Source organism: Paroedura picta, chromosome 2, assembly GCF_049243985.1.
Source record: "Paroedura picta isolate Pp20150507F chromosome 2, Ppicta_v3.0, whole genome shotgun sequence".
NCBI classification, from domain to species: domain Eukaryota; kingdom Metazoa; phylum Chordata; class Lepidosauria; order Squamata; family Gekkonidae; genus Paroedura; species Paroedura picta.
In genome coordinates this window covers 153,476,395-153,499,590 of record NC_135370.1, presented here as the reverse complement: position 1 = coordinate 153,499,590, position 23,196 = coordinate 153,476,395, and the positions used below count along the sequence as shown (strand labels likewise).

Genomic DNA, 23,196 nt, shown 5'->3' with positions numbered 1-23,196 from the left:
CCAGCTGGGTGACCTTGGGCTAGTCCCAGTTCTATTAGAAGCTGTACTCCCAGAGGAGTTTCTCTCAGAGCTCTCTCAGACTCACCCACTTCAAAGGGTGTCTGTTGTGGGGAGAGGAAGGGAAGGTGGTTGTATGTTGTTTGAGACACCTTCGGGAAGTGAAAAGTGAGGCATAACAAGGAACTCTACTTCTCAATATATGTCTACCTAAACACATACAATATTCAGATCTCAAGGCTCTGTCTTATCACATTCAGTTCCCATCATGTCATAACAAAGTTTACTGTCACTTTGCAAGCATAATGAAAGGATGTAGCACACAAAGGGTGGTTCAGTTCTGAATGGTATTCATTTAATTCAATAGAACAAAGTGAGCAAGTTGTTACCAGGGGATACCATTAAGAAGAGGCAAAAACTCTGTTCTCATGCCAGAACTCTGGGTGCCCAAGGGCGGCGGCAGCGGGGGCGGAGGCGGGGGGGGGGGCTGAGATCTCCCCCACATGGTGTTCCTGAATACATATCTCTATTTTCTCTCATAAAGGTGAATAATAGCTATTTATTTCTATGGTGCAAAAGTCCAAAGCTTCATGTGGGTACATTGTGCTGGGACAAAACCTGTGCCCCAACATTCACAATAGGTATCCCATGAGAATTTGATGAGTTTGCTGCCCTTCCTGAAGACTACTTCGGCTCCACAGAAGAAGGCCACAAGTTTCCAACACTTTCCTCAGCAAATGCGGTATCAAAAATCAATTTGAAAGACACATGTAGTATTGCATACATTCATCCATATATTCAGTCTATGGTACTCTGCAAGTTTGTTATAGAAAACATACTCCCGAGAATAACAAACCTGGGAAGTTAGATCACTGAAAATTGTAGTTTCTTACAATTAATTCACTCCTTTTATATCTCTACTAGCTTCAAAGCCCGTTCCTAAGAATGGGCCTTGAAAGGTTCCCCACCCCTGGCCCATGGCCAGGCAGCTTAAGGTGGCTTTGGGCCGCAGCTCACAACCGGATCATGTGGGGTGGGCGAGGGCTGGCGAGCTCATTAGCAGACCTGGGACAGAGCTCCTTAGCAGGCAGTCAGCAGGCTGGGAGGCCCTCATTAGCAGGCCCAGCCTAGCAGGCCGGGAGGCTCTCGTTAGCAGGCCCTGCGCCATGACCCTTTGCTCCAGGCACTGAGGTGCTTATGAGAACAAAGAGGCTAGAGTCCAGGGGCAGAGGGCAGGAGCTGCAGGGGCAAGGTCAATCAGGGTGTAACCAGCAAAGATGGCTGCATCCTGATGGCCCTATTCCAACTTGGACAGCCGGACTTGTTCCAACCCCCAGGCTGTTTCACAAATATATAGAGGAACCATGAATAAGGATTGTGTATACTGCAGAGGGAAGAGCCTCTTGTGGCGCAGAGTGGTAAGGCAGCTGCCTGAAAGCTTTGCCCATGAGCTTGGGAGTTCGATCCCAGCAGCCGGCTCAAGGTTGACTCAGCCTTCCATCCTTCCGAGGTCGGTAAAATGAGTACCCAGCTTGCTGCTGGGGGGTAAATGGTCATGACTGGGGAAGGCACTGGCAAACCACCCCGTATTGAGTCTGCCATGAAAACGCTAGAGGGCGTCACCCCAAGGGTCAGACATGACTCGGTGCTTGCACAGGGGATACCTTTACCTTTACCTTTATACTGCAGAGGAAATTCTAACCATTCTGTCAGGAATCATTTTTTTGAGAGAGAGACAGCTGTTCTTTGTACCTTGCTTTTCAGTATCTGAAAAAGTCTCAAAGTGGCTTTCAATCACCTACCCTTCCTCTCTCCACGCCCTGTGAGGTAGGTAAGACTGAGATAGTCCTGAGAGAAATGTGACTGGCCCAAAGTCACCCAGCTGGCTGCATCTGGAGGAGTGGGGAATCAAACCCAGTTCTCCAGCTTAGAGGCCACCACTGTTAACGACTACACCAAATTGGCTCAAGCATTTCAGTTGACTGGGAGGAAGAGCAGTTTGACTGGAGTGAAACACAACACCCAGATTGGCATTAAGCATTGCCACAGCTTTCATTTCCTCCCACTGGAGGGTTGAACCAGCATGAGAGGTGGAGCTTGACTTAGCAGCTGGCTGGCAGCACCCTTCCCACCCCAGAAGTGCAGAGGAACTCTGGGATCCGTATCATTTCTGGCCTGGAGAGCAAGCCCCTTGCCTCTGAAATCCTGCGCTAAAGGAATTAACTTGTGTGGGGGGCCAACAGGCGCCAACCTCATTTGGCTAACCCCAGGCTATCTGGCAAAATGGGTTCCTGGCCTCCCAGCTGGATCAGCCACATCCATTAATGTGCTGGCCAAAACTTAACAATATGCTAACATACAACTCAGTTACCAAACCCAACTTAACCAACAAATTACAGGGCAGATGGGAGGGAAGCTGTTTCTGCGACATCCCAGGATGGAAATGCTGAGCCACGTGCCCACAATTCCTTATAAAGGCACTGCGGGGTCTGCCTCTCGCCCTGATGCTGCGCCCACAGCATGCATGCCACATACGGGCTGCTGGGATGGTCATCTCCCCTCTTCACTGCCCCATCAACCAGTGGTCCAGGTAAGTCTAAGCCATGTATTTTTCTAAGCATTAAACAATAGCAAAGGGAAATAAGTTCATAAACTAATGAAGCTGCCTTATACTGAGTTAGACCAACAATTCTCCAAAGCTCAGGCAGAGGTGTTTCTGCTTTGCTGTCTGGGATCCTGTTTCAAAGGAGTTGAGAGGAAATGAACCTGAGCCCTCTTGCACACTTGGTCTAATTTTGTTCTATGAGCCTTCCCTAAAACACTCAGATGTTTCAGAATGCAATAAAATAATGTCGTGAATACAGGCCTAAAGTAATCTGTTTGCAAATGATGTGTAAACTCTTCCCCAAAGGCTCTCCCTCTAAGACGCAGGCATGAACAATTATTGACTTCTCTATTAATTTGAAGATTAGTGTACAAAAAGTCAATTCATGCATTCACTAGGCAGGCAGCAAAATCATAAGAGAATCTTATCCTATCTCATTGGCAGTTGCCAGCTTAAGGCACAGCATGGTAAATTGCAAATAAGATTTACAGAGTGGGCTAAAACCAGAATCCTGTGCATGACAGCAGGTGCACATGATTGGCCACCGATAAGCAAGAAGCCAATTAGTCCAGGCTTTCAGTTGACCAGATGGAGCCCATTCAATTACTCTGCAATCAACAATCTAAAGCTACAGTGAATCACTTTGTGAAGTCACATAACTAAAAATTTTCTACTGACCTTCAATGAAAATGAGGGGGGAAAGCTATTTTGAAGAAGTACATTGTTAAAAAAAGAGACTGATTCTGTCTTTTATATTATATAAAGATAAAAGACATGAGGGTGACCTGCAAGAGCCCTTTGGAGGAATCTCGTTTTCTCCTGCATTTCTCTCCCCTACATTTTTGTTTTCCTTCCTCAGTTGCCTCCTTAGCTTATTCCTTTAGCCCTGAGTCCCATAATGATTGCCAGACCCAATGTTAGACCTCCCCCAGCTGCCCCCATAGCCTATCCCTTTAGCCCTGAGACCAATAATGATTGCCAGACCCAATGAATTCTCCTCCATCATGGGACACAAAAGTGGAGAGGGATTTGCTGAGGCCGACTGACCCATAACATCTACAGGTCCCTCTCCCAGACTGAGAGGTCAAACCTACCAAGGGAGTGTCAAAAGTTATTGTTGAAATACTGTTCTAGTTGTTATGTTATTGTTATTGTTATATTGTTATACTGATATTGATAGCGTACTATGTAAATGTTTTAAAATGTTTTATGTAAACCGCCCAGAGCCGTAGGGAAGGGTGGTATAAAAATCTAAATAAATAAATAAAAATTGGTGAGATCTTTTCTAGGGTTGCTTTGGTCTCCCTGTCACTCTTGCTCTCCCCTACCATGGCTTTGCTTTTCAGTAATCAAGGTTTGGAAAGGTCAGCAGTACTGTAGTCTTCCTTCAGGCTTCATTTACCCCTTCCCCAGATTTCTGTTTCTCAGCCCATTGTGTATCTAAAGGTACCTGGCCTCTTGGCTTCCCTATCTTCTGACTTGTTTTCCAGTCTTCCAGTTTTTCTCTGAAATTTCTCCTGCTATCATCAGAGTCTGCAAGAAGTTTTAATTCCAGCTAGACTGATAGCTTTCCTTTCTCTTACTGATAGCTTTCCTTTCTCTTACCAAAATCCCAAAATATTAGACATTAAATATCTAATATTATATATGCAATATATAATTTGGGGTTTAAAATTTTGTTTAAGATCACTTTATCTTTACAATTAAAATCTGTTTGGGGGAGGCTAGGCAATGTTAGGGCAAATTAAGTAGGTGGCTGGGTTAAGCAGGGAGGTCAGTTAATGTTAATTCCTAGTCTCAACCATAGGCCTGGTAGAACAGCTGCATTTTACAGGTTTTCCAGAATTGTTTAAAACCCCAGAAGGCTCTGATCACATTTGATGGAGCATTCCACCAGGCCAAGCCCAAAAGATCCCTGGCCCTGGTTGAGGAAGTTTTACCTCTTTGGGGCCAAGGGTCATAACCATGAACCTGCTTTGGTCTCCAATCTGGAGCCAGTGCAGCTGGGAGAGCACAGGTGTAATGTGTGCTCTCAGTTGGGTCCCATTCAGGACCCAAACATCCACATTCTGGGCCAGTTGGAGTTTCCTAAGCAGCTTCAAGGGCAGTTCTGCATAGAGCGATTTACAAAAGTCTAGCCTGAAAGTGACTGTTGCATATATCATGTTGACTAGGTTGGTGCTGACAGGTAAGGTACAAGTTGTCATGCTTGGTGAAGGTGGTAAAATACCTGGCAAGAGACATTTTTGACCATAGACAAGGAAGCATCCAGAATCACACCCAGGTTTTTGACAGTGGTCAAAAGTGTTAATTCAACCCCTTTAAGAGTTGGCGTTGTACTACTTCCACTTCAACATATTGACCCAGCCAGAGGACCTCCATCTCAGCTAGATTTAACTTCATCCAACTCCACTTGAGCTAGTACACCATGGCCTCCAGGCATTTGGTCAAGGAATCTGGGGGCGAAGACAGATGGCTGCCCATCAACAGAAATAGTTAGATGTCATCAGCATACTGATAGCAACTCAGCCTTTAACCCTGGACCAGCTGGGTGAAGGGGTGCACATAACATCAAGTAGTGACTAGCTCCCTGCGGAACTCCAAGGTCCGCCATTGGGAGGTTCTCTCCCCTAACAGCACCTTCTGTCCCCAGTCTTGGAGGAAAGACTGCAGCCGTTTCAGAGCTGTGTCTTGAATCCCCATAGGCATTAGGCTAATAGCACATGGTCGACAGTGTCAAATGCTGCTGTCAGATCTAACAGGAACAGCATTGCCAACCCTCCCAGATCCAGCTGCCTCCAGAGACAGTGTGAAAGGGCAACCTGAGCCATCTCCACTCCATGATCCAGATGGAAGCTGGAGTGGATCAAGAGTCAGTGTTTCACCCAGGAAACTCTGTGGCTGTCCCACAACCATCTTGTTCAACTATCTTACCCAGAAATGGCAGATGGGATAGTTGGCTGGGTCAGATGAGTCCAGACCCAAATTTTTCAAAGCTGGCCTAACCCCAGTCTCCCTTTAATCTCTCTGGGAAGGCCCCTGAAATTAGGGATAGATTAATAATCTTCAAGAGATGGGTCTATATCTTCTCATTGCCAGCTTTCAGCAGCCATGAAGGACATGGGTCAAGGGAGCATGTTGTTGGCTGGACACTTGTCTAATGTGGACAGGACTCTGGCAGCCAAGGTGCCTCCAGTTCCCAACTGTATCAAACTCTACAGCGGAAAGATATGTAATATTTTTAGACATTTTTTTTAAAAAGAAAACCAAGAGCAACACTAGAATGATTTCAGGCACTGAATGATTTCAGGCACTGAAATACACATTTTCCGAGGATTTCACATATGGACAGGAGTGTTCCACAAGGGATGGGGGGCATATTACAACCAATTCACTGATTTCCATCCCCCTCCCTCATGTTTACCTTTTATTTTGACCACCCAAGTGGCAGGTTATACGCCCTGGTAATGGGCAGCCTCATCTGGAGCTATAATGGAAGTATTTATTCAGCACTGGAGGATGCTGAGGTAGAGTACTCTCTCTCCAAAGAGTGTAAAACACATTTCCCCTCCTGCACACACACCTTTGAAGGACTGTGGGTACCAGAGGATCTGAGAGCAATCTCATGGAGAAGAATGCCATACATCAAATATGGGAGTTAGAGCGGTGTATGGGAAATCACGCGGAAGATATTGTTGCGAGGAGTTAGTGATGGGCCTTTGTCCTCTCTCACATCACATAGCTTTGTTCCTTCCATTTTGTATGGGTCTAGAAGCAGGCCTGGCTTTTAGTTTTCTTGCTCAAACGCAGCTGTAAGCGGCAAGCATTGCTCATATGTAAACATGCTTATCTCAACCTTTTGAACCTGGACACAGGACACTGGGGGAAGATTCACATGATCTCAGCTCATTAACAACAGGTGGCACGGTATAATTGGGAGACATCACGGGCCTCTGTTTTCCTTATGACAAATACTCCTAATATGACGTATTGGGAAGTAAGAGATCCCCTCCCCTGTTTGGGGCTTTTAGTTGTAGTTTAAAAACTAGTTGTTAGCTGAACACTGGGAGCTCTGGGTAGGTCGGGCCCAGATGCTGCACATCCCTGGCCAGGGGTCACAATTTCTGCTGCTGACCAGGCTCCCAGTGGCTGATTAGAAATTAGAGACTACTTATTAGGTGAGTTGGTGCAAATTTAAATGGACTCCGGGGAAGGCCTGGAGGATCATTGTCCATGGGGTCGCAATGGGTCGGACACGACTTTGCACCTAACAACAATTAGGTGAGCATGAAAGGGTGGGATTGGATTTGATGCTGATTGATGTAACGGTGAAAATCTGTGTTGCAATTACCTGCTAATTATACTAAATAAATCACAACTCATCTACCTGTACACCAGTGTGCTTATTGCTTCCAAATCCTAATAAAAGAACCATTTGCCACTTTGACCTGGCAAGACATGTGGTTTAATAGATTGAATGCTGGAGACCTGAGTTCAAATGCCTACTCAACTATATGACCTACTCAGCCACGAAATAAAACTAAGCGCTCCATCCTACACACTCATCTTAATCAGCTGAAATTAATGGACTTAGAATGGTGTAATGATTGCCCTGCAAATTCTCTTTGGAGAAATGGTATTGTATGAAACACATTGCAACAGCATGCATGAAAAGACTGCATGAAATTTAAAATAGAGTCTGTTTCCTGAGATGGTCTTGGATATGCTGGAACCCAAGACTGAACAGAGAGTAAAATTCTTCCGTCATTTTACAGAGATCTTTTTGGGGGCAGGGGAGAAAGTGCTGGGCGGCAGATTGCTCCCCCCTCCACACCCCCCCAAAAGCCTATGGAGGCCTCGGTGGGACTTTTCAGGGCAGGGAGGGAGGTGCTGGGGGGCAGTGTGTATCCCCCCCCCCAACTTCCTGTGTCTGAGTGACCAGGGACTTCAACAAAGCAGCAGAACTGTGAAGAGATGAGATGGGAGTTCTAATTTGATTTGGCAGCCTCTGGGTGGATGGCAAATCAAAGGTATACATGCTCCAATGAGCAACCTGATTGGCCTTTATACATTAACACCAAACTCCTCCCAGGAGCCCTTACCCCTTTTATTCATATACTCATGATTACAAATGGTTACAGATATAAAACATGAAGGGAGGAGAAAACTTACATTCTTGAGATGTTGGCGAGATTGGAGAATGCTTCTCTGGGAATTATTCTTAAATGGGTTTCCATAAATCTCCTGTAAGAAAAAAAAATGTTTGTTTTTATTTTGAAAACATACTCCACTACTACTGCTCACAATCTGGCTACCAAATATAATAAAAACACAGTAGCATAAAATGGTACAAAGTAGTCACAACATTTCAGCGATTAATCAGTTCATTAGTTAAACTTCCTTTCTAGAAAAACGCACTATTAAAATTCCTGAAAAGTGTTTTCAAAAAACCTGGATCTTCTCTGTGGCCAAATCATCTCTATGGAACTCTGCATTAAACCTCTTCCCTACTGATCTTTAAGAGAGCTTGAAAAAATACTATTTCATGGACTATTTTCTTGAATATTTTGAATTCTTTTAAAATTGTTATTTGTATTATTGTCTGTGGTGAGATTGTTCACTGAACTGAGCTTTTAACATGCTCGTGTGTTAGGTGACTGCTCTATGCTTTTAAACTTCTTGTTCTCCCAAGTTTTTTGACAGGCAGAGAACAGACTTTATACAATGAATGCTACTCTTGGGGAAAAACTTACACAAACAGGCAGATATTTCAATTTTTGCTTTTCAGTATGCTCCCTATGAGCTGTTATGGATGACTTATAAATGAATATATAGGTGTTAAAAACCTAATGGGATTAAAAGCGACGGTGGGAGGGGGATGGCGGTGGCGGGGATGCCGGAGGCAGGGGGCGGCTCCTGCTCGGTGGCGGCGGAAGGGCAGCGGTAGCCTGTTCCCCCTCCTGTTGGCGCTGAGGGGATTGCTGCCGGGCATCCTCACCTGGGCTCCACTGGACGCGCAGGGCGCTGCTTCTGTAGCTGGGCCCTGCTGGCAGCAGGGGGGGGTGGCTTGTGAGGCTGCCCGCGGGCAGGCAGGCCTTTTTTTTAAAGCCCGGGATGTGGGACATTTCTTCAAAAAGCATTATTGTCCCGCAAGATGCAGGACGAATGGGCACCTTAACATTCTTTAGAGTAATCCTGGTGCTCTGGATGGGCATGTTTCCTTTATAGGTTAATTGATACTAACTGCAGTAAAAGCAAAGGAGTGCTAGCCTAGCACATCCACATGGTAGTTAAATACAGAAGACCAAATTTAGGTTTGTTGTGTAGAGATGCCACAAACAGAAGACAAAATAAAAGGGTTCTTTATGAAATGGCAAGAATACCCCCACCCACCAGAAATGCAGTTAGCATTCTCAGTTACTTTCAGTATAGAAAAAGGGCCACATATGAACCCATCTTCCTATAAGATCCAAAGAAATGAACTGTTGGCCTGCATATTGACACCCTAGAGCAGCCTTTCTCAACATTTTTACCACTGAGAAACCCCCGAAATATTCTTTAGGCTTCAAGAAACCTCTGAAATGGCACAGTCATGCCGATGGGAAGCATAACTATGCATACAACCCGACCAGGGCTGGTTTATTCATGTAGCATATGTGACATGTACTATGGGCTCTGCACTTCCAGGGGCCCCATGTGGTGCCTTCCCCCCATGGATCAAAGTGTATCCTCTCTCCTCTCCCTTTCCCCCTCTTTAAGGACAACTGGAGTGACACCCCTTTCCACTGTGGGTGGCCCCTCTGCCACCAGTCCAGTTGCTCCTGCTGCAGTTTTACTCTGCTAGGGTCCTCCGAATCCTTAACTGGCTCTGGTGCTATGGGCCCCAGGTATCCTTAAACCACTCTGCCTGGTTCTCCTCCCCACTCCCTCTATGCCCATCATTAGCCATCGGAGCAGGGGCTCCTTATACCACCCAATAAATGTCAGACATGATCCGGTGCTTGCACAGGGGATACCTTTACCTTTACCTTAAATGTTTAACAAATTATAAAACTACATTAAAATTAATTAACTCCCGCCTGTTCAGGAAACCCTTCCAGGCCTGTCAAAAAATCCCAGGGTTTCATGAAACCCTGGCCTAGAAGAAAGTTTAACAGGCATGTATATAGAAACTTGAGTACCCAGCTTGCTGGGGGGTAAAACGGTAATGACTGGGGAAGGCACTGGCCAACCACCCCGTATTGAGTCTGCCACGAAAACGGTAGAGGGCGTCACCCCAAGGGTCAGACATGACCTGGTGCTTGCACAGGGGATACCTTTACCTTTACCTTTACATAGAAACTACGTCCACATTTTTCCATGGGAAGGTTTTAAACTAGCAGGTAGCAATGTACCCCTCCCATGCTAACCATTTGGGAACAAAAATGTCCATTCATGAAGCATCTGTACAAATATTCCCACCCATTTGAAATACTTCTTTTCCACAAACATCATTAACACATTATCCTAATTACAGCAGGTTAACACGTGAAGCTTGAGAAACGTATAATGATTTATATCTTGCTCAAGAACGTAGTTTATTTGTGTATGAGGGGGTTCCCCCCTGTACATCTGTGTATCACAGTTCTCCATGCAGTACACAAAATGCCTCTATTCCAAGAAGAGACATATTCTGTCCTTCTCCAGATGCTTTTCAAAATATTTTCTTTGCCCACTGCCATTTATTCCTCAGATAACCCAGGCATTAATGAACCCTGCCTCAAGGAACTTTCCCCACGTTGGAGCTGCTGATCTTCCATCAGGCCATACTTTAAAGCAAGGACCGGCAACCTCTGGATCACATGCTGACAGTGGCACACCAAACTGTTTTGCTTGGCACCCGAGGACAGATCTCTGCCTGAGCAGCCAAGGCACTAGAAGCACCACTGGGGCCAGAAGTTAGGGAGAAGGCAACAGGAATCATTTATGATCAGTACAACCCACCAGCTGTCCAATGTGAATTCCTGAGATGCTTGCTGGGCCACTGGGGTTGATTTGCTGCAAGTGGGTCTCTAACTATAACCTTTGTCTCCCCCTATGCCAGTTTTGGTTGCCAACAAAGCAACATCTGCACAGGAAGACATGGTAATTGGGGGGAAGGCACTTTGGCACAAAAAGTGGACTCTGTTTGCTTGAAAGGACTGATTTCCGTTATGCTAGAAAGGCAAAAGCCATGGGACTTCGCTTAACACGGTGTCTTGTTTAAACTGGACCTCTGTCCATGCAAAGCTACAATACATGCTTCGTTATCATGCCCAAAGGACTGTGACACAGGCGGGTGTGGCATTGATCTGCTAATTATGCATACCCAGCTGCTTTGAATCATAGAGTTAGAAAGGGCCACACAGGCCATCTAGTCCAACCCCCTGCTCAATGCAGGATCGGCCCTAAGCATCCTAAAGCATCAAAGAAAGGGTGTATCCAACCTTTGCTTGAAGACTGCCAGTGAGGGGGAGCTCACCACCTCCTTAGGCAGCCTATTCCACTGTTGGACTACTCTGACTGTGAATTTTTTCCTGATATCTAGCCTATATCGTTGTACTTGTAGTTTAAATACATTACTGCGTGCCCTTTCCACTGCAGCCAATGGAAACAACATCTTGCCCTCCTCTAAGTGACAACCTTTCAAATACTTAAAGAGGGCTATCATGTCCCCTCTCAGCCTCCTTTTCTCCAGGCTGAACATTCCCAAGTCCCTCAACCTATCTTCATAGGGCTTGGTCCCTTGGCCCCAGATCATCTTCGTCGCTCTCCTCTGTACCCTTTCAATTTTATCTACGTCCTTCTTGAAGTGAGGCCTCCAGAACTGCACACAGTACTCCAAGTGTGGTCTGACCAGTGCCGTATACAATGGGACTATGACATCTTATGATTTTGATGTGATGCCCCTGTTGATACAGCCCAAAATGGCATTTGCCTTTTTTACTGCTGCATCACACTGCCTGCTCATGTTTAGCTTACAATTCACAAGTACCCCAAGGTCTCGTTCACACACAGTGTTACCTAGAAGCGTATCCCCCATCCAGTAGGCATGCTTTTCATTTTTCTGACCCAGATGCAGAACTTTACACTTATCTTTATTAAATTTCATCTTGTTCTCATTTGCCCATTTTTCCATTGTGTTCAGATCTCGGTGAACTCTGTCTCTATCTTCCGGAGTATTTGCCAGTCCTCCCAATTTGGTGTCATCTGCAAACTTGATGAGTAGTCCCTCCACCCCCTCATCTAGATCATTAATAAATATGTTAAAAAGTACCGGGCCGAGCACCGAGCCCTGAGATACCCCGCTACTCACCTCCCTCCAGTCTGATGAAACACCATTGACAACAACTCTTTGAGTGCAGTTCTCTAACCAATTCCCTATCCACCTAACGATCTGAAAATCCAGATTGCAGTCCTTCAACTTATCCATCAGAACATCATGGGGAACCTTGTCAAAAAGCTTTACTAATATCCAAGTAAACGACATCAACCGAATTTCCACAATCTAGCAAACCTGTTACTTGGTTAAAAAAGGAAACCAGGTTGGTCTGGCAGGACCTGTTGGAGACAAATCCATGCTGACTTCCTTGGATCACCAAATTGTCCTCCAGTTGTTTGCAGATCACTCCCTTTAATATCTGCTCCATTAACTTCCCCACAACAGATGTCAGACTCACTGGTCTGTAGTTTCCCGGGTCATCCTTCCTCCCTTTTGTGAAGCTCAAGCAGCATCCCATTTTTATTGCACTATGGTTACATAGAGTCCGAGGGCATTAAGGTCAGTTTTATACCTCCTTACTGCTCACAGTCTTCATGGACCAAAGAATACTGTGAAAGCCTTCTTCCCAGCCCACTTTTTCCAAAATTAAATCTCTAGATGTTGAGTTTGTAATCCAATCTATAATCCAAACAGTCAATATTGCAGCATGTAGATATAGTTTTAAGTTCAAAATTATTTGTCCAACTCTTTTCTTAACATCTTGTAGTATCTTGAAGGCAATTCTAGAACAAAAACGTCTTGATAGTAAACCTGTGGAATTGATTGCCATCAGATGTAGTGATGGCTCTTAGCTTAGGTGTCTGTGTTAAGTGCCATCAAGTCACTTTTGATGCCTCTATGAATGAGTGAACTCAAAAACATCCTATCGTTAACAGCCTTGCTAAGGATTTGCACACTGAGGGTCATTGCTTCCTTGACTGAGTTGATCCATTTCATGTTGGAGTAGATAAGGGCAAGTGTCCAGTTGCACCTTAAAGTCTAACGAAATTTGTGGCAAGATATGAGGTTTCGTGAACTAGCTACATCTCATGTTAGGTATTCCCCTTTTCCTGCGGTCTTCAATTTTTCCTAGCATTGTCTTTTCCAGTAGTCCTTGTCTTCTTATTATATAACCATAGTCCCAGTTTAATTATTTTGATTTCTAGGGAGAGTTCAGGCTTGATTTGATCTTAGATAGCTTTTAAAATTTACAGAAGGTAGGTCCATTGATTATTATCCAAACGGACCTTCCACATCTAAAGGAGATATGCCTCTGGATGCCAATGACTAGAGGGCAAGGACTTTGTGTCTCTGCCTATGAGCCTTTTGGAGCATATGGTCACCCATTGTGGAAAACAGGATGTTGGGCTCGATGGACCATTGATTGCATCAAACAGCAGTTTTCTCTTATTGCATTCTTACGTTAGTCCTGGTGTTATTTAGAGCCTGTTATAGTAGTAACTTTTAGCATTCTAGTTTAACTTTTCTTCCCACTGCTATATACAGGCTAAATTCATATGAAGTACAAGATGAGTTTGACCCTGGTTGGCTATTTGAGGAGCATTATGACAAAGCTGTGATTTAAATGAAAGCAGCCAACCTGATAGCAGTAGATGAACCGTATAACGTCTAAGTCTGTAAAGACTTGAAATAAGTAGGATTAAAAGAATACTTTTGGGTGCAGAATGACACAGAGGAATAAACACAGTTGCTTGTATACCACTTAGATTCTGCAAACTGCTGCCATCTACTGCCTAGAATGATTAGTACTCCATATAAATTATAGGGGTGTTAGTTTTTAAAATCATCTCCGCCTCTGCTTTATTTCCACTAGCTCTGATGGAGAGCATCAGCCATGCAATATCCTATATTCATGTAATGAACTGGAAGGTGAGCATAATGTTAATGAAGTTGGACAACCTTGCTACTGGGAGATATACTTCTGCATTACTTCTGCATTTTAAAAGGCATAGGGGGGGGGGTAATGTGCTCCAATGTTGGAGAAGAGAACCCCTTATTCTTTTTTCTAAAAAATCACAAAATGATGTGGCATCAGTTTTTAAAGGGCTAGGTGTGTTGCTAGTATGCTTAGGTGGTAAATCGCTAAGCCTTTTACAAAAATTAAGCCTAGCCAGATAGCAAAACGGCTCAGATATCTGGGGCTAGGCATATAAACAGGACAGTCGTAATCAGAGTTACACTGTTCAAAGCCCCAGTGATTTCAATGCACGTGTAACAAGGGCATTGCTGACAAATCATCAGTAAACCTTATAAAATCCAAATTATCTGCTCATCCACTACCTGATTGGATGTCGTCCAGGAATGCCCCCCCCGGTAGATTAGACCCAATCAGGAAGCAGCCCTCAGCAAGGAAGGGCTTAATAAGGAGGCAACCTTCAACTTCCTGCCTGTTTCAGAAGTTTGCTGAATGGAAGAGTAGCCAGCCTCACAGTATGCCCCGCTTCCAGTAAGTTGCCCTGGCCTCCTGGGCTCTTTCAACTAGGAGGATATGGGGGGGGGACACCTGGGGCAGCCTCTGCATGTCTTCTGGAGGTGGGGGGCTCCATAAGTCCAAGAAATGGCTCCCTGATGGCCCTCTGGGACCCAGGGTTCTGAGGAAATGCCTCTGTCCTCATGAGTAAGTGGTGGCCCTCATCCAGGAATGGCCTGCCATGGTAACTTAGCCCCAATCAAGAGGCAGCCCTCAGCAAGGAAGGGCTTAACGTAAGATGGGAAAACTGTAGAGGGTTCACAGAAGCACCATGAGGCTATGTGGGCATGTGGATTGGGGAGACACTGTTTCCTAGTAGCAACTTCCCAGTAGCACCTTCCCAGTAGAAGAAGAGTTGGTTTTTATTCCCTGCTTTTCACTGCCCAAAGGAGTTTTAGAGTGGCTTATAATTGCCTTCCCTTCCTCTCCCTACAGCAAGACACCCTGTGAGGTAGGTGAGGCTGAGAGATCTCTGAAACTGCTCTGAGACCATTTTCTAACAAGACTGTGACTAGCCCAAGGTCACCCACCATATGGAAGAGCAAGAAATCTAATCCAGCTCACCACATTAGAAATCACTGCTGTTAACCACTACAGTGTAGTGACTACACCAAGCTGTACAAATTGCCATTGCCTTTGCTACTGATAGAAAAAAGGCAGAAGAAGCTGTCGCAGGAGGATGGTTTAAGTCTTTTTTGACTTACTTATTGACTGTTATGGGATTCTTTTCCTTTAAATTTGGACTGTTTGGCCAATGGCTTCAGAGCAATCCAAGGAGGGAGATTTCCTACATGGAAAGGTGACTGTGTGGTTAATAAGGTTTGCAATTTCAGAAGAAAGGAATACTTTTGTTTTCTGTGTGTGTTTGTGTGTGGGAGTGCCACACAACCTCCATCCCAAGTAGCCCTTTCCTCCAGGGGAACTGATATCTGCAGTCTGGAGAAGAGCTTTCATTGTGGGGATTCTCCAGGTCTCATCTGGAGGCTGGCATCCCTTAACAGTGGCACAGATGCCAGCCTCCAGCTTTGACCACTTGTGGGGTTTCTTGAAGCCTTAAGAATGTTTCAGGGCTTTCTCAATGGTAAAAATGTTGAGAAAAGCTGACACAGAGGCAGTAATTGTGAAACCCACGGTAAGTTCTATGCCAACCAACATTTTCATGTTTGCTTGAAACATTGAACTTTTTTTTTGATTTACTTTGATATTGAACTGAACTGAAGAATGTACAGACTGGCAGGTTTTCAGTTCTTCAAGGAAATTTTGCTATCAATTAAATATTTTCATTGAAGAAAGAAGCTGTGACAAGTCTGTGACAGAACCTAAACAGTTCCACAGGGCCTGCAAAAGGGAGCTCCCCCGCCAGGCATTTGGTTGAGGTCGACCCAAACCATCACTTCCACTTGGCTCCCAAGTCCCCCCGCCTCCTACGACTTACACCAATCTGCCTAACCCACTGGATCCCAGTAAGAGATGAGCTGAGGCTCTTGCAATTCCATTTTATAATGTTATTGTTATGATCATGTTTATTGTTGTTATAATGTTATTACTGATCACCTATTACCATATGTTATCTGTATCTTTTCTTGTTCCCTGTAAACCACCCTGAGCCTTCGGGGAGGGCAGTATATAAATATAATAGGAATAGTTTAGGAATTATTTGATGTTTATAGTTATTAACAACTACTGCTACATAGCGTTTCTCTTTGTTTCCCACCTGGATCCTGGCATCCCTGCACCTTCATGGGATCCAAAGCCAGCGAGTCCCACCTCCCAAGTAGTCCTTTTCTCTAGGGGGACTGATCTCTGGATATGACCTGCGATTCCAGCAAATCCCTACGTCCCAACTGGAGATTCACATCCCACAATCTTTCTGGGGCACAGTGCCACAGAGTTCTCCCCTCCCAAGCAGCCCTTTCAACTTCAGGAGCATGGAGATGAGTTGTCATTGCAGAGTCCCCCCCTCCAAAAACAGCCATTTTTTCCTTGGGAATTGATCTCTATAGTCTACAGATGACCTCCAATTCCAGGAGATTTCCAAGCTGCAACTGGAGGTTGGTGGCCCCTAGATTAGGAATGTTCCTTGAGGCTGGAGGTGGGACCTCAAGGTTCTAGGGGTCAGGAGAAGGAATAAAGGTGGCCTGCTGGCCCCTGCTAGCTTAGCCTCTGTATCCTTCCTTCCTTCCTTCCTTCCTTCCTTCCTTCCTTCCTTCCTTCCTTCCTTCCTTCCTTCCTTCCTTCCTTCCTTCCTTCCTTCCTTCCTTCCCTCCCCTGATTTACCCTTTTGCCATGCAGCCAGTCCCTGGGAAGGCCACAGTGCAGGTGTGCATCCGAGCACCCATTTTTTCCCTGGTTGCAATGGGCCTTGCTTCTAGTGATGGCATAAATTAGACTAGAGGATGAGTAGTATGAACCTGCACTAGTATGGCTGGTGTTGCGGGATCCATTGATGGTGCTGCTATGATTTAGATGAGAGCAAAGTTGGCATCTTGATTTGTTGCTGGCCTTGGTACCAGAATCAATGTCAGTGTTAAGCAGTTTATCATTGCAGGTGAGAAGTTGTTTTAGGTTAGCAGCCTGCCTGTAAGCAAGAAAAGGTTGCCCTCCCCAGTACCTGTGTGAGGGAGTTGTCACAATCCCGCATGGATTGTAGCTGTGAAGAAGTGAGCAGTAATTCACAAAAGCTCATACCCTGCCACAAATGTTGTATGGTGCTACTTTGTATGGTGCTACTGGACTATTGCTTTTTTCTATGTACAATTGGTATTTAATGCCTCATAAGTTGTCATGTATCTATACAGGACCTACTAGCACTTGAAGGAGACATTCCTCCACTTGAAGAAGAGCTGTTTTTCTGGACCCCACTTTTTAGTACCCGAAGGAGTCTTAAAGTGGCTTACAATCTCCTTCCCTTCCTCTCCCTACAACAGATACCCTGTGAGGTATGCAAGGATGAGAGAGCTCTAAGAGAACTGTGACTGACCCAAGGTCACTCAGCTGGCTCCATGTGAAGGAAGAGTGGGTAATCAAGCCTGGTTCTCCTGGTTAGAGGCTGCCTTTAACCACTATATCAAGTTGGTTCTCATAACATATACATACATTTTGGATGGACCTGTGCTATTATCAAATTTTTTTGCAACAAATTTTGAATATTTCCAGTATTACAGGAAATACTGCCACTAGTTACATTGCTGGGAAAAGAATTTCTTAGCCACAGACAGGAAAATAATAATTTATTAACATCATCACAATAATGTATTACTTACTGATAGGCATCACAAGAAGTGAGCCCAATAAAATGATTTGAAGAATCAAGAAAATAGCATTTACCTAAATTAATGTACCAACATGAAGAATTGAAGATGTTCATGTACTATCAGATAAATATATAAAAAAATAGTCAGTGTTTGCATTATTATGGGATAAGGTTTGTGTGAGTATATGTGAGAGTACCTGTATATAAATGTGTTCTTTTGGGTCTGTGAGTGACACTTCCTTCACACAGGCACCAGCTCTGTTACTTTGACTAAGGCAGGATGAATACCTATAGATATGAATCAAAGAGCCTGCCTATTTAAGAATTCAGTGTGTGCACTGGAGAGCATACAGAACTCTGGACCATTTTCAGATACATTACAAGTTCGGATTGTAAACTCAGTTCATGACTGTGCCCTCCCACAGTGTCTAGCCTCCAGTGCCCTTCTCTCTGTGTCCTCACCATCAGATATGGCAACCAGAGACAGGGTTTTTTCAGTGTTGTGGCCTTGCTCCTGGAATGTCCTTCCCCTCTGAGGCTTGCCTGGCCCCTCCCCTAGTCTCCTTTCACACCAAGCAAAAAAAAAATTATTTTCTCAGCCTTTCAATTAAACATGTGATCTTTAATTGCCATCTACTTCTAATCTTTGCCGTTTACTTCTAATTTTATTACTCCCGATATTTTGTGCTCTTTTTATGTTCTGGTTAAACATGTAATGCTGGTGTTTTAACAGTTTGTTTGTTAGCCATTTTTACAGTGTTTTATATTTTACTTTGTAAGCTGCTTGGAGCAGGATCTCTGGAGAGGCAGCATAGACGTTTTCTAAATAAGTAAAGGTATAGAACGGAATGTGGGTCCCTTGTGGATTGTATCCTGCCACTGTGCTTAGTTAGTAGCAGACCCTTCCTCTGACACAAGGAATCTCCTCCAAAACATGGTGCTCTGAAGAAGCTACTGAATCAGAAAAAGGTTGGAGGAAGTGCTGCGGTTAGCTGAACAGAAGAATAAAATTCCAAGTATTTTTTCTATTTTAATGTCTGCTTTTTTGCATTTTATCTATTTAGATTTTTATACTCCCCATTCCATATGGCTCTGGGCAGTTTACATAAAACATTGTAGAACATTCACATAGAACATATAACAATATAACAGATAACAATCATGATATAATAAAATCAGAGCCCAGTAGCACCTTTAAGACCAACAAAGATTTATTCAGGGTGTGAGCTTTTGAGTGCAAGAACTCTTCTTCAGACTATGATCTCCTTACATGACAGGGAATATATAGAAAAAATCAATTCAGTTACATCAGTAGACGGTATTTATTCACACCCTGAATAAATCTTTGTTGGTCTTAAAGCTCTGCGGGGGAAAACCTATTGGTCATTCCTGGCCCCAGGGAAGCGCTCCTAGCTTTGACCAGGGCCAGGGTCTTTTTGGTCCTGGCCCCTACCTGTTTGAATGAGCTCCCGGGTGAGCTGCAGGCCCTGCGGGATTTGACATCTTTCTGCAGAGCCTGCAAAACGGAGCTCTTCCACCGGGTTTATGGTTGAGGCTGGGACCAGCGGAGATCGGCTGCCCCCGCCCCCGGCGAAGGGAGGTTGTGGGCCTGTGGACATCACGCTGCCCCATGCTCTCAATGTCTCTAGTTGGGATAGGGAAGTAGGTTGGGAGATCATTCACCATTTTATGGGTTTTTAATTCTTTTAATGGGGGTGTTTAAATGGGGTTTGAAGACAATGTTACCTGTCATGAGCCCATTGGGGAGTGGCGGGACACAAATTGAATAAATAAATAAATAAATAATAAAGGTGCTACTGGATCCTGATTTTATTGTGCTACTTCAGACCAACATGGCTACTCATTTGAATCATGATATAGCATGCCAAACAGAACAGCATTTCAAGAGAACAATAACATTGACAATTCCTGGGTCTTTTAATTTCTGGGCAAGTGCAATTTTACACACATACGCACATAGTGCGTGGACTTCTAATCTGGCAAACCAGATCTGATTCCCTGCTGCCCCACAAGCAGCCACAGCACTGATAAAGCTGTTCTGACTGAGCAGTGATATCAGGGCTCTCTCAGCCTCACCTCCCTCAGAGGGTGCCTGTTGTGGGGAGAGGAAAGGGAAGGCGACTGTAAGCCAGCCGCTTTGGGATTCCTTCGGGTAGAGAAAAGCGGCATATAAAAACCAACTCCTCTTCTCCATTTCCCAGTGAGTCTTCAATAAATGAAATTATATCTGCTGCTCCCCAAATGGCATGATCATTTAAATATTCTGGCTTTTTTGTTCCTTTTCCATCTGTTTGATGTTTGTTCATTTGTTCATTTCATTTACTTCAGTTACTTTTCATTTATTATTCACCAAACTATTTATAACCCCCTCCCAATTTTATATATAACGAACATCACAGAATGGAATGAGTTCAATGGGTTGAGAGGTCAAAATTGAAAATGCGGGGAAGGGTACGTACAAAAAGAACACATTTGGCCACAGTGTCCTTTTTTAAAATAAACAGGACAGTTTTATTGCTTCATAGCTGAATCAGCAAAATATCCGAAGGCTTGGGAAACTGGCAAAGGCTTATGGAGCCTGCCATAATTAGATCTTCGCTTCTTCTTGCTGTATTCAAATGGAAATGAAACCAGTAACATATTACACGTTTTTTAAAACATTGTCCTGCACTTTTAAACGTGCAGCCAGGACCATTAACAACTGTAAACTACTGTTCCTTGTTTTTGGATTGCAGCCCTTCAGACTGCACTGTGTCCTTACATAACTGAATGCTTCTCCAATTAGAAAACAAAACTCACTGCACACAGAAATTTAGGATGTCAGGCAGAATTTACTCCTGTGGTTCCCAACCTGCAGCCTGAAATGATACAACTAGGGTTGGGGGCTTCGGCATCCGAAGTGGCCATTCGTGCCCGAAGCAGCCAGCGGGCATCACCCCCCCCCTGCTCCCCCTGTGGCGCAGCGCTGGCTGCTTTAGGCGTGAATGGCCGCTTTGGATGCTGAAACGCCCAACCCTAGATATAACCCAGAATTTTTAAATCCATTGACAACCACCTCTTGAGTTTATTCACAGCTGCTAAAATATTGATTACCCATGGGAACATAATGTGGTGTTCAGGTTTGGCTGCTATGTAATATTAATAAATAACTAGTGAAGTGTTGGGATTCAGGCAAATACATTAATAGATAGTAAGCGGTTTTATTGCTAGCGTAGTAGCAAAGTCCATTTTGAATCAAGCCATGGAAAGGCAGGAGGGTTCCTGCAGAGCAGGCTGGACAAGATTGCTGGCTAGGCCACTGAGCTCTGCAGCCAAAGGAGGGCCAGGCAGTGAGCTGGGCTGGACAGCCTCCTCAAGCTCTCCCTGTGGCCAGGAGCCACATGACATGACCACCACAGAGCATGGCCGCCACAGAGCACATCTTTCCCCAGCACCTAGGCTTACTTCTTGGCCTCTCTTCCTCCTCATGCCAAGTGCTGGGAAGTGGCACAGAGAAGGAGGAGCAGAGAATGGGGAAGAGCCACTGACGGTAGTTTGAATCCCTAACGAGTTCTGCCTTGTGTGGCAGCAATCCTGAATGAAGCAACAGCAAGAACCATCTTTTTTTTGGTCAACTGTAGTCAAAATTTTGGCCTACACCTCATCCCCTTTCAGCTGAACACCGTTGCCTGTCGCTCACTGGAGGGCAAATTGGTGACTTGCCCTCTTGCTTCCTGCCCTGATGGTGCTTCTGGGCCAGTCTCCCATTGCATGATGCATGAGACTCTTTGGAGGCGTGTGCTCAGTGGGAGGTCTTGGGAGGCATCTTGTCCAGACCCCTCTGCAACCAGGCACTAAGCCTGACTCAAACCATTCTTCATTTTCCTTATCTTTACCCACCTCCATTTGTGAGGAAAGCATCAAGATTTCTGGTTTTCAGTGTAGGCTCTGTAGCTTCCTTATGTGTCAGTCTTTTGACAAGGAAGACAATGCAGCCTCCTATAGAAAGCAAGCTGTAAAGGCAGAATATCTCATGTTGCATTTGTTAAATGGGGGTACACTGCTCCTACACATGTGGGTTCCATTCAGCTATCAGTATTAAGAGCTGTTGAGGCAGCTGTTACAGAGGGGAGAGTGTTGGGACCAAAGTCTTCAGAGTCTCTGGACCATAGAACTTAGGTTTTGCAAATCTTTTATATAATCGTGTACTTAAAATAGTCCCAGGCCATTAGAAACTAAATATAGCTAACGAGTGGTTCTTTCACACGCCACATACAGGAATGCTACATCTGATCCTTGGTAGTTGCAGGATGTTAGAAAAGGAGAACATTGCAATGTGCTTTGGCCTCAGACTTCAGAGGGGGCTAGCAGAGAGTTGAAAGAGAAACAGATAGACCTGGGTTGAGTCTGCACTTTACTTTTCATCCTCTCCCAGCCCGAATAAACCCCTCCCCTCTGCACTGTATTCAATTTCCATTTTGATTTTGGGTGCTTTAAATTTTCCCTCTGGAACATCTATGATTGATCCGTGGTGACCCTACCTTTCCCCTATGATATCCAGGAGTGGATATAACCCGCTATATTTGAAGAACCCCAGTATAAGTGCAGATCTTCCGCATTTTGCTGGATTAAATTCCTTCAATGCTGACGTAGCAAGGCAGTCTTCTCTGATTGGCCAGGGTGTCAGTTCAAAGACCCCCTGGTTTCCGGTTGCAAGACTTCCCTCCCAAGACTTATTTTTGCCCTGTTTTAAAGTGACTGCACTCCAGAAGCCCACACCTCTCAGCAGAGATTTGCCTTGTTCTCTGCCCCTGCCCCCCCTCCCCGCTTGTTCAGGAAAAGAAAAATAAACAAGTAGCTTTGCAACCACCACTTCCCTCCACACTCTGAGCTTCTCATATCAAGTGCAGAACACTTTCTGTTTCAATTTGGGGGGGGGGTAGGAAGGAGGAAGACCTAGGTTCAAATCAACCTGAATTCAGCAGGATCAACAATGGAAAAAACAAAGTAAGTGCAGAACCAGCCCAGAACATCAAAGATCCTCCCTGTCGTGCATTATTTTGAGCTGTAGACTGATAATCTTAGGGACCAAACTTCTTTCCTCCTTCTTTTATAGCCCTCTTTCCCGCATACAACATCTACTCCACCTTGCCAATATGAGAGGAAGATGCATCCATCTACATCCTAGCTAGTTAGGATCAATTAGGACTGCATTTCTTCACTATCCAGAAGAGCATCATTACATAAGGTTGAATGACTCTCAACTTGCTTTTTCATTGTTGTTTCCCTTGCCTGTACTCACATGCTGGAGCACGTGGCTTCTGCTGTAGCTTAGCCTTGAGGACTCTGCTAATAAAGGGAATATTCCAATAGATACTTGTGCATCTGCCACTGAGAGAGGCATCTGCAGAGAAGAGAACTCTAGCCTGTTGATGAGTTAGCATGTTTTGATTGGAGAGTGGAGGCTGGGCAGGCTTGAGCCCCCAGACCTGGCATCCAGATTAGCTGAAGGCTCTGGAGTACGTATAGGGCTGGGTCTGAAAAGAAGAGCTGGTTTGGAGTGCTCTTTT

General features: G+C 44.7%; 1 protein-coding gene across 3 annotated transcripts in view; it reads right to left on the bottom strand.

Annotated features, from left to right (window-relative positions):
- The window catches only part of TSHR (thyroid stimulating hormone receptor), a 72,432-nt gene that overhangs the window by 33,142 nt on the left and 16,094 nt on the right, over window positions 1–23,196 (bottom strand). For all 3 annotated transcript variants that reach the window (XM_077323401.1, XM_077323400.1, XM_077323402.1), the window contains exon 3: window positions 7,775–7,846. In XM_077323401.1, coding sequence (XP_077179516.1) covers window positions 7,775–7,846 — 72 coding nt within the window. The remainder of the gene's footprint in view (window positions 1–7,774; window positions 7,847–23,196) is intronic.